The 12,675-nt window shown below is 32.0% G+C and overlaps 2 protein-coding genes across 12 annotated transcripts in view; one reads left to right on the forward strand and one right to left on the reverse strand.

Moving 5' to 3' along the window:
- The first annotated feature begins 1,096 nt into the window (after positions 1-1,096).
- On the forward strand, positions 1,097-5,971 carry LOC132928276 (uncharacterized). Of its 5 annotated transcripts, none has more exons than XM_060992834.1 (9): positions 1,100-1,410; positions 1,470-1,653; positions 1,723-1,910; positions 2,026-2,235; positions 2,318-2,392; positions 2,464-2,602; positions 4,922-5,451; positions 5,518-5,683; positions 5,783-5,971. In XM_060992834.1, the coding sequence occupies exons 2-9, from the start codon at positions 1,548-1,550 to the stop codon at positions 5,890-5,892; spliced, it is 1,524 nt and encodes a 507-aa protein (XP_060848817.1). In that variant the 5' UTR covers positions 1,100-1,410; positions 1,470-1,547; the 3' UTR covers positions 5,893-5,971. The 5 variants fall into 5 exon arrangements, with proteins under 5 accessions (XP_060848818.1, XP_060848817.1, XP_060848816.1 ...); XM_060992833.1 differs by having other exon boundaries at positions 1,100-1,367; XM_060992832.1 differs by having other exon boundaries at positions 1,100-1,327.
- Positions 5,972-8,834: 2,863 nt separating this feature from the next.
- LOC132929743 (muscarinic acetylcholine receptor M3-like) overlaps positions 8,835-12,675 on the reverse strand; it is an 84,410-nt gene continuing 80,569 nt past the window's right edge. For all 7 annotated transcript variants that reach the window (XM_060995302.1, XM_060995301.1, XM_060995296.1 and 4 more), the window contains one exon: positions 8,835-11,993. In XM_060995302.1, the coding sequence (XP_060851285.1) occupies positions 9,949-11,993 (2,045 nt within the window). In that variant the 3' untranslated portion in view covers positions 8,835-9,948. The remainder of the gene's footprint in view (positions 11,994-12,675) is intronic.

Genomic DNA, 12,675 nt, shown 5'->3' on the forward strand with positions numbered 1-12,675 from the left:
TACTGGTCAAATTTACCACTAGAAAATTTTTTTTCGTCATTAATTGATAAATTATTGATGTAAATTATAACGGGTTATTTACGATTAACAGTAGATATTTATTTGTACAGACGTAAATACGATTATTTTAACGAATAAAAATAGAATAATAATGATTATTATTAGTCGTAGAATATACAATTATCTACAAATATGCAAAAAAAGAAATTAACTATAGAATATACACATAACAAAACGTCGATACTCGATATTTATAATCAAAAGTATTCTACCTAGGTGAATTGTAGAAGAATATGTATTTGCATATAAATCCAGGCCCTACATTAATAATATAAATTATAACTTATTATTATTAGTAGGTAATTAAAATTTTTAGATGCTTTCAAAAAATATTTAAATAAAAAGCGCTTTAAAAATGAGTAAAATTAGGTACTCGAAAGGTAGAATTTTTTGTGCGTTGCATTATATTCGTCCAATGTAGGTATTACATAATATCAAACCGGTTTTCATTCTTTGTCATAAAAAAATAAATGATGCCATCATGAACGCGAGAACGTGGATGACCGGACCACATTATTGTAAATAAAATATAAATATATATTTAATACTATAAAAACGGAAAAATTCATGCAAGTTCTACGCTCCGCTGATAAATGTAAAAATTACAGCATGTATTATACTTACTTTTTCCAATAATTCGGTATGAAATTGAATTGTAATTCTCTTAACAGGTAGTAAAAACGGTTAAACACGCTAAGGCCCTACGTTGTTTGGCAGTACTTGTCAGTACTCAGTAGTCATTCATCGACTGATTCAGCCTCAGTGACTTATTAAGTACCAAAATATAATGACGTGATTCGTGAAACTGGTTTGAACCATAACCATTGCACTTTGGAATTTGGTCTTTCAGTGCAAGTCGCTTTCCTCACGAGCCTATTTTTTTTTTTTAACTGAATGTCAGCATGGGTAACAGTAGCATTTCTCTAAACAGTCATACAAACCTTTCGACACTGTATTTCTCACTTCAAATTTTTTAATCATTTTTTAATTTTTTTTGTTATCACCCGTTCGCTCGTAAACTCGTTAAATGAAAGTGAATAAGTGATAACAACGAATGTTAAAGATTTAAAATTTTCCTTCCTTACGATAATATTATTATTTGTTGTATAATATTTAAAATATATTGTATTACTTAATAATTGTTAATTTATTTTACTCATTATGTTGGATAATTTACAATGATATTTTTTTAACAATGATTTCTTATTAGTTGCAACCTGAGAATCCAAGTCCAAAATTCGTTGAGTTAATTTACAGATTTCAATTCGTCAGTTTATTATTATAATTATAGAGTTATACAGATCGTTGTTAGTTTAAATCTCTGAAACTGTGTATTTAGATTTCAAGATTGTTTGTTTTGCGTGTTATCATATTCAATCAATTATGTACATTTTAATTTATTTTAATAGGTAGCAAGATTCCACTTTATTAGTTACCAATAGGTAAATAGAGTACATTGAGTACAACGCTATTTCGATAACTTAACTATGGATGATTTCTTGCGAATGGTGACTTCAGATTTTGAACGTATAGCATCTAGCACTGGGTTTCGATTCAATCAATATAGTGGATCGGTAGACTGGGAATATTTAGGTAAATTTCATATGATATATATAATATAACATTGTTTTAAACATCTTTTTTGTGAATTGACCTGTGTAGAAGAATTTGTCATTAATGATATAGTTGATAAAGCCGATGTAAAGAGTTTGTCAATGCTTGTAGCCAGTGTTCTTGGTTACAATATTGAGAAAATGAGTGTGTCAAAAAAAATATTTCGTCTTTCACAATTGATAATAGACTTTTTGTTGCATTACAAAAAACATTCGACTTTTAAGTTCAATGACAAAGTATGTATGCTATGCAGACTTAATTTTAAGAAGATTGGTATTAATAACTATTATTGAGTTATTAAAATATGATTCTTAATACTTATAAATACTAAATAAAAACTTAATTATTTAGGTAGATTCAATGGCACTTTGTGAGTTGTGTGGAAAGATGTTCATGGATATTTCTTATTTGAAATATCATTGTTTCCGTCGACATAAACTCAATTCATGCACTTTTACAAGTTTGCCCGAAAATGAAGATGTTGATAGTTTAAAATTAGAAATCCTTCAACTTCAAACTCAATTGAAAGAAATTACATCAACTTTTGAGAATAAATTAAAAGTAAAGTACATTTTGAAATTGCACCTATTCGTTTTAGGTATATGTTTATTTAAGATTGAAGTAATGCATTTTATAATTTCAGAATACTAAAATGTACATCGATGAACATGATCTAAATAACTGTTATTCTGTTCATAAAAATAAATTATCATATCATGTAAGTTACTTATAAGGTTTATAAAATTGGAATATTGAGTCAATAATATTAAATTTGAATTTTATATTTAGTTAATACCTCAACCGGGTGATAACCCTATGCAGATACAAGAAATGTATTGGAAACAAAAATATGAAAGTTTAGAAGAAAATTATAATAGTCTTAAAAATGAATATGAAAAAAGTCAAAATTCTACTAAATCTAAAATTAGTAATTATTCAATTTTTTTAAATTTTATGTATACTTGTTAAATTTGTTTTTCACTATAGTTTTGCTTGTTTCAATCAAAACTATATTTTAGTATGTAGGATATTTGAGATAATGTAGCATATGAAAATTAACCTAAATTGATAGATTGCTTTCTTGAGTGGCGTAACTGGGAAAAAATCTAGGGGGGCAATGTATAATGAATGTAATATATTTATTATTATCAAAACCCTGACACCCCTCCCACAACGGTTAAAATATATACCTTAAGCTTTCAAAAAATTTTCAGGGGGGCAAGTGCCCCCACTTGCCCCTCCACAATTACACCACTGGCTTTCTTTGTATAATATGTTGATACATATTTTTAGATACAGATAATTAGTATAAAATTAAACCATAGGGTTATAAGTGTATCCTTGTATCCTATAATTAATTAATTAATTAATTTTTAAGCAAGTTACGAGCATTTTAAAGTTTTAATATTTTACATAACTATAACTCACTTAAAAATTAAAATATCAATAAAAGCCTTAAAGATGCCCTAGATAATATTATTACCTTTAAGTTTGATAATAGGTAAATTGACTCTAATATTAAAGCTAACAGTATAAAATTGAATCTGCTGAATGCAAATTTACTGTGTCTTACATTTGTAAGACAGAGACAACACATGTGGGTGTGACATCCTCTTAATTATGAAATAGCTAAAGAAAAAGTATAGGGTAAATTATATTTATCGAGCATATGTGTAGAGCGTGATCTTAAATGCGGAGCAGCTGACAAAATATAAAATACAGCTTTAACATTTATCTGATTATAATTGCTATTTTATTTACGGTATCCAATGGCCACTCTTATAAATTAAATAATAAGTGTTTTTCACAAGCCAATAAATCACTATGTGAGCTCCTCTTTAAAATGAAAATTTTGAAAAATTATCTATTAGTTGATTTATAAACTATTTACCTGCCAAATTTTAACTTCATAGGTCAAGTAGTTATTGAGATTTCATTTTTAGTTAGTAAATTCCCGTTACAACGAATACCAATATAACGAAAAATCCCGTTATAACGAAAGTCATAGAAGTCCCCTGCTGAAAAGTAGAGCTTAAAAAGAGCTTATTCGAATTTTCGTTAAAACAAAATTTCTGTTATAACGGAAAAAAAATTTGGTCCCCTGGAGTTTGTTGTAACGGGATTTTACTGTATATATATTATATATAGATTTCAAAAACTATAAAACCAATCAAAAATATAATTGCAAACCACTTTTGAACCGCGACTTTGGTCTTTGCTTTGAAAGCTTATAATTTATATCCTATGCCTAAATACTAAACTAAATGTACCTATTTATAATTTTTTTATGTACAAATAATGTAACCCACATTAATATTAGTTTTTACCTACATTTGTGTTATAATAGATTTTATTTTAAATAATTGTAGTTTGTTATTAGAACAAATGCTGTTTGAAAACAGGTGACTATTACAGTCTATATAATCTATAATGTCATCAAACATAATGAAAATATCAGTCATTTTAACATAAAATCAGTGTCTAAATTATATAAATTATATATATTGAATTGCATATAATAACTGTATAATTGGTTACTAGTGTTCATTAAATATTTTATCGATGTAATTATATACCTTCTTGTATGCTAAAATTAATCATATAAAACATATTATTAAATTTTAAATCTAAACAGTTAAAAATCACCGATTTTTATCACTTGGTAAATTGCAATAGGTATTATTAATTGTAAACTAATTTTAAGTAAAATAATAAGTATTTTTAAGTTATACCTATTTAATTATTAATAATTTTAATTATGAACATAATATTTATGTTTAAATTAATTAATTGATGATACAATGGCTGTCATTTAAAAAATATAACTATAATTTATTTAATTTGGCTGTCGTTATAGATGATACTGACTGTAATTTAAAAAGTATAACTAATTTATTTAATTAACTGATCATTTTATACATGCATCTTATTTCAACAAATTATACTTACAAGTAATGGTTAAGTACTTAAGTCTAAGTTTTAAATAATTCATATTTTAATTATATTTATATATATATTAATTTTATAATTTTAATATATTTTATTATTTTAAGTATAATTCAATACTGATCAATATTTAATATTTTTGACGATAGGGAAAAGGGTGACTTCTGGACCCACTTCATGATGGCTATAGTCTTGCCACTTCTGCCAAAAAGGCCAGAGACGTTTATGAATTATAAATTTATAATTATAATGATATGGTATAATCTAATTATTACATCCAAAATCTAAAATTATGTTTCAGTTTTAGATCATAAATATCAACAGTGTGATTTTTATAAGTCTGAAAAATCCTCAAAATATACACAGACAAATATTTTAATTGAAAATTCAACACCAGTGTGTTCTCCAGAACGACCACCTCGGACAATTGACGCTATACCTATGAATGAGTATAAAGGAATCTGTAATATGGATACTCCAGAAATAGATCAAACAAATTCAGATTGTAATCGATGTAATGGTGATTTAAGTTCAGACAAAGATTTTTACGAGTTAAAGAAACTAAGACTGGAAGCGCGTATGAATATTGATGACAACAATGTTTGTGAAAATTTATCAGAGCCTTTATTGTCTTCTGACTTTGTTGACAGTATAAAAATTGTATTGGTACTTGGTCAGACTCGAGTAAATGAATTATTTAAAAATGCTTCTTTAATGGATTTAATAAAATTTGAAATTAAAGATTTAGTTAACAGAAAGTTGGAAGAGTATTATAGGTTTATGGATGGAATGGATGAGAGTGTAGAACAGGATAATTGTTCACATGAAATGGTATTGATAACTTTTATTACATAATAAAATATTTATGTAATTAATTATTTTTGTTTTCATCAAAAGTTTGAAAATCAAGAGTCTTCTGAAGCTTCCATTTGTGAAGACAATAAAAAAGAACAACAAAGTTTTCTTGAAGTTGATATTAATACGACTTCAGTTAAAAAGAATAAAACAGTTATGTCAAAATTAAAAAAGAAAGCATTGCGCCTAAGCAGTATATTTTCTCCAAGTAATTTATTTATATTTACTATTTCTATAAATAATTTGTATAATAGTAAAATGTAAACATGTATTATATAATATGCATAATATTTTATTAATTTGTTAGGTACAAAAACTAAAATAATAGAAGTACAACCATCCACTAAACAAGACCCTGAAATTTCTCAATCAACTGAACAATTTAATAATGATAATAGTAATGCATTACTTACTTAATGATATGTATGCATTATTATCATAATTGTAAAAAATAATACAATCATGAATCAATAAAATATTTTAAGAAAATCGTTTATATTATGTATTTTTTTTTTTCCAAAAATAAACAATTATATTTTTTGTTATCTAAAGTTTTAGACAACTTTTTTTTTAAAATTTTTATTCATTCAATTAATGTAACTGGTTACAATCAGAAAAATTGCTTACTTTTTGCAAATTTTTGTGATAAAATAAAATAAACTATAATGTTTTGAATAATGTTAATACTACAATATAGTATTTTCTTATAATGACAATTTTAAGGTTTCTATTTTTTTAAATTATATTAATCAGAATATTTTATAACAATGCTGGTTTAAAAATGTATGTAGATTGTTAGTAATAGTCTTAAAAATGAAAAAAAAATCAATACAAAAGTTACATTTTTTTAATTCCTTGAAGTATGAAATGAACTTTGTGCTTGAAAAGCAATGTTTTCGAAAAAAAATGTCCTTTGCATTCGAATCTGTTCCGTAATAATGACCAGCACCGGATCTAGGGGGGGAGCGATCCGGGGACCATACTCTCAGGCGCTGATTATAGATAATCAATCCTCATGGCACTCATAGACCTTACGTATATATTATATTATAGTATAAGGTCTATGATGGCACTACATAATCATTATAATCATAACTAATTCATAAATCATAATTTATTTATTTACTATTGGTTACTTCTTAATAATGATTTATTTTTAATCGTGAGTACGTTATGATTATAGTACGCTTAATACGAATTTATTATACATAATATCATTGATTATAAATACTAGTATTTATAATCAATGATAATATATATTATACATGTATAAATTATACATACCATGTAGACAATTAGACATGCAGTTCTGTATTCACTTCCGCTATACACAGAGATTCAAGTGGTTGAAATGTATTGGAGTATAGGACGTATTAATTGTATTATATTCATAAATAGTGGGAGAAACTATAAATAGTAATTCATTATGTAAAGCTGTATTACGACTATGCAGGACAGGTAGCCAAGAAGGTAACTGAATATTTTTGAATTGATTGAATAAAGGTCGACTTCATTGTAGCTAGTAGTAGTAGAGTACTTGCAAATAAATTAAAATATCTATAATAATTATTTTCATTACTTGTTTTAATACATCGCTCCTATCCAGATTACAGAAAAACACAAACATAATAAAAATGTTAACATTATCATGTTGCCAAAAATGTCAAGCTGTAGAAAGTAAAATTCGTTGAATGTGAACATTGTGAACTAAATACGTTTTATGTAGGTAATGGTTATAATTCCTACTAAAATACAGGCATTTATACCTATAGAGATTAGAAATATATTTTATAATACAATTTACTGTTGGGTGTTTGTTACTTTGCTAGTATGATTCTACGCATCTGACACCCTGGACCCAACCACTGATTTTAATTGAAGCACAGGTTTAAAAAAAACATCCTTCTTAACTTTACGTTATTTAAAATAACAGAGTGATTCAAATATAAGGATAGAATTTTTGCGTAAAACAGTCATATTTAGACCATAATAATATTATTATAAGTATTATTATTAGTATATCTGTATAACTTTAAAATATATTTGTTTACCTCTTTTAAATATGTTATATACCAGGTTTACTTATTAGTTAATAAAGTAATATGGTTTTTTTTATTACTACACTGTAAGTTACTCCTCACTTTTATTTTTTACTGCACATTTGCCATTTGGTATTTGTTGTGGTATATAAATTTGTTTCATGAGAAAAATGATTTTAAACAGAAGTAATTAAAATGTTTTTTCTTATGTAGGTTTATTTTTAATTTATCCAAGAACTAAAAAATGATGTAACTTTGTTTAAAAAGCTATCCTAATTTTAAACAGGTATGCGGTTAATTGAGTATGAATTTCATAAATTTTATCCTGTCGCGAACAATGAAAGTTGTACTAAAAAATAAATAGGTAACTAAAGAAATAATTTTAAAATTCCATTTATAAAGTTGTTAATTTACACACTGTTTTTCGCGTAAAGTTTTAAATTAGAAACAGTTAATGTGCATTTATTTATAATGTCTTATCATTATTCATTGATTATACATGGTTTTATATTATAAACTACCTTTTATTTTATTTTTGTGCAATTATTCATTGTTTACTTTAGTTTACCTTTAGCACTATACGATATGTCGATACGACGATACACCATATGGCCGATGTCCGAATATCTTAAATTACATTATAAATATTCGCATAATACGGAACATAGCGACAAAAGTTATGGAGGTAACTATTAACTTAAGACTTAAGTCTTAAAACTAAGTTATATAAGTTAAGTACTACTTATAATTATAAAATCATCGTAACTTGTATATTATTTGTTTTCAATAAGTTTAAAAGTGCCAACGACTTATTATTTAAATTTTAATTTGTTAGTAAATTTTCCGATAAATTTCATATTGCATATTGTTGGCTTTGAAATTCTGATTGATGTGTGTATAAAATACAAATCTTTAACACCAAATTTCAGTCTTGACTCATATGGCATTGATATGGAAATTTCATCCTCATTAATGTATGCTATCGAACTATTGTACTGAATTAAAGTAGTTGTACCTAAATAATATTATCTTCTGTTTACATAATAATGTGTAGATTTATTGTTTCAGCATTCATCAATTATGATATGGACTGAACGTAAATACGTAATACATGTTATAGAAACAAGACTAAACTAAATTCTAAGTAGGTTCTTATTAATGTATATTATATAAATTGTGTATGCGATAGAATTTCACAATTTTTAATTTTACAATTGGTATTAAGTAATAAGTACCAAAACCGCAATAAAAATTGTTCCTGTTAAGAATATCTGAATATTATATAGATTTATAGGTCAATGAAAGACAACACAGTTGTTATAAATTAAAAATCCCTATTGTTTATTGTAATAAATATGAATAACTAATTTATTTGACGTTACACACAACTATATTAATAAATATTAATATAATATATATAATTATATTATTATCTATACAATGGCTAAAATAAACTAATTACACGATAATTATATGTAAAATACAGCTGATTTGTTTCTAAAATCTAGTGAAAACGAATTCCATTTACAGATTAGGGCTCATTTAATCCGTGAACCGGATTCGTTTTTGATAAGCTTTACAATAATCAAACGAAATATTAATCTACAATGGTAAATATTGTCGCAATGATTCTAATAATTATAAATATCACATTGTTTTATTATACCTTATGTCTTATGTTTTATGTTATAAACTTATATAACTTATAATATACACGAAACAATAGATTTAAGAATAATTAAACATTTTAAAGTACAGTTTTGATGTTACCCTGTTCAAAAACACATAATATTATATTATGAATAATATTTATTTACACGAATAAATCTTTAAGTCATTAATAAAAAGGTCTATAAAAATCTAAGCTAAACTGAATGTGTACTACACATATTTTTATAGTTATTTATTGATTAACGTAAAATAAGCCAATAAATTATGGTGGTTTTTTTCTTTTTTTCTTTTTTTTTTTTTCAAGACACTATAAGAGTATATTTACAACATTTCTATAATCATGTATATAATAATATATAATATATATGTATATATATATTACAGTATATTAATAAATAAAATTATGATTATTGTAAGAATACATGCCGTGTGCTCCCACGAGGTTTATTGGGTTCCCGAAGACTTAGGAGATGTTCATCGACTGACGAAAGTATCGTTTTGATAAAATTATATTATAATGTATACTAAAACTGTTCGGGCTAAAGCGTTAACCGCTTTACCAAACCGACTTTAACAGTCCAGAATATTTCGGTGATCGCGCGTACCCAGGAACACCATTACACATATTATTATAATATTGGCGAGGCGAAACGGAAAACCGAACGGCGGCGCACACTTGGGTCCGGAAACAATAATCATCGTTTTCAGGAACAGGAACGTCGCGGGAACACGCGCGCGGGTGTGTCTCGGCCGACGTCGCGGCCTATGATATATGAAAGTCGCCCTTCATCAGCCTGGTGAGCGTCTTCTTGAACTGGTGATTGGCCAGCGCGTAGCAGAACGGGTTTATCGGGCTGTTGGCGTAGCACAAGAAGTACGAGAACAGGAACAGCCGCTCGTTGGTGCACGGCGGGTTGGAGCAGAAGCCCTCGATGAGCGCCAGTATGTGGTACGGTGTCCAGCAGGCCACGAACGCGCCCAGTATGAACGATATGGTGCGGAACGCCTTCCGGGCCCTGTTCTCGGACTTGGACTTTTGGCGTCCCGACACCTTTGGCCGTTTCACCTTCAGACGCTTGCCGATGGTCCGGACGAAGTCGCCGCGAGAACTGCCCTCGCGCTTTTCCCCGCCGCCGCCACCACCGCCACCGCCACCGCCGCCTCCGCCGCTCTTGGTCGTCTCGGACGACGACTTTTCGCCGGTACCGGTGCCGGCCGCGTCGCCGTCGTCACCGTAATCGTCGCCGTAGTCGTCGTCGTCGTCGTTACCGGCACCGCGGCCGTTGCGTCCGGCCACCACCACGGTCGTGGTGCACGTAGCCGACGCGGAACCGCGTTGGCGGCCGTCAACCACGACTGCCGTGTTTACCTTGGCCACGACGGCGCCGCCCGACTGGCTCATCTGCTGGGCCGCGGCCGCCCGGATGAGTGCGGCCTGCAGCAGCGACGACGAGGCCGCGGCACCGTGGGCCGGAGAACACTGGGCCGAAGACATGGTCTCGTTCATCGAACTAGTGCTGTTGGTCGGACTCTCGAACGTCGGCGACCCGATGACGATCGAACTGTCGTCCATGAAGTGCAGCTCACTCGTGTCCATGCCGACGAGCGCGTCCACCCGGCTGTCGGGCGGCGAAGGCGTGTCGGGCGGCGTCCGGGGCCGCGCTCCCGTCAGCCCGCCGCCGCAACTGACGACGGCCGTGTTGGAATACGACCGGACGATCGGTTGATTACCGCGGTTGCTGCTGCTGTTGTTGTTGTTGTTGTTGTTGGTACCGGACGCACCGGAGTAAGGTATGAGATTGTCGGACGGCGACAGGTGTATGCCGCTGTTGGACCGCTGCACGAGCGCCGACTGGACGATCAGTTCGGCCACCGATTTTTTGCGCGGCCAGTTGATCTGCTGCTGCTGTTTCTCGCCCGTCGTGCTCTCCTCGTCCGACTCGAACGCGGGACTGCTCGACCGCTCCTTGTCCACCACCACCACGGCCGTAGAGTTGCGGTCGTCCGGGCCCGCGTTCTTGCAACCCGCCGCCCCGTTGTCGTCGAAACCGGTCGCCGACCTGTTGCCCCCGGCCGCCCGCTGCAGTTGTTGCTGTTGCTGCTGTTGGTTTTGATGGTGTTGCTGTAGTTGCTGTTGTTGGTTTTGATGGTGTTGCTGTTGCTGTTGCTGTTGCTGCTGCTGCTGTTGCTGTTGCTGCTGCTGCTGCTGGTGGTGGTGCTGTTGCTGCTGTTGCTGCGGTTTGTCCTGCACGAGCAGAGTGCTTTGAGTCTTGGACATGCCGATGCCGGCCGCGTGACCGGCCATACCGGACACGGTGCCCGCACTCAGCGCCACCATCGACTGCATCTTGCGCTGTTTGGCTTCGCTCTTCTTTTGCATCTCGTACGCCACCTTGTAGATGCCGCCGTACAGCACGAACAGCACGATGAGCGTGGTCCAGAAGTAGCCGATGATCAGCGCCGTGTTGAACACGGGATCCTTGAGGAACTGCACGGCGCACTGGCCCGGCAACAGGTCCCGGTAACCGACAAAGTGTTCCCAGCCGAATATGCTGGTGAAGAACAACAGCGCCGGGATGATCCACGTGAGCACCACCATCCACATGACCTTGTCCTTGGTCCGCCAGCCCCGGTACCGGGCGGCGATCTTCACGGAACAGAACCGGTCGACCGTGATCAGCAGCACCGTGTACTGCGACACCAGGCACACGGTGTAGTCGACCGACAGCCACAGGTCGCACAGCAACGGCCCCAGGTCCCAGTAGCCCTGCAGTATGTACACGCAGTAAAACGGCATCGACACCGTACCTGTACGCGGTAAACAGACAAAACACTGATTTATAGTTACGGTTGAATTATAATTTAATACACACGGTAATCAGGCGGTGGACCGTTCGTCTCAACGTATGGTAGATATATATAAATATAACGTATATTATATTTTTTTATTTATTATTAGACATTAATTAGATGTTTTTTATACCGGAAATGTCGGTTTGCCGGGGAATACCTGTTTAGACGATGTTTTGATAGTAACTATTACGATTTACAACACTATTATTATCTGTTTTCGGTTATTTGTTATTGTTTTATGTAACATTTAGAAAATGACGATTCTAAACAAAATCTCAACTGATTATTTGATTAGTTACCTGCGTTAACAACCCATACGGAGAAAGACGTTAATCTATTATTTTCATTTTTCGGTTTTTTTTTGGATATCTGCTATCGTTATTTTTCTTTATTCTCAACGAAGACGGAATTAACTCTACTCTGCCAAAATTGTGGTAAATAAAATCAATTATAAAGTCCTTGTATTGTGTTTACCAGCGAACAAGGGCGTAGGTATCTAGAGTTACGTCCATTTTTAATTGGAAATTACCAACAAAATTATTTTTCGGTAAGTTTATTATATTTTTCCAAAGAAAAAGATGTAACTTGAGTTACGTTAAAACTTTAAACTGCTCTTCTGAAAAACGATAAAAATCGA

The sequence above is a fragment of the Rhopalosiphum padi genome, chromosome 4 (genome assembly GCF_020882245.1).
Source record: "Rhopalosiphum padi isolate XX-2018 chromosome 4, ASM2088224v1, whole genome shotgun sequence".
Classification (NCBI taxonomy): Eukaryota; Metazoa; Arthropoda; class Insecta; order Hemiptera; family Aphididae; genus Rhopalosiphum; species Rhopalosiphum padi.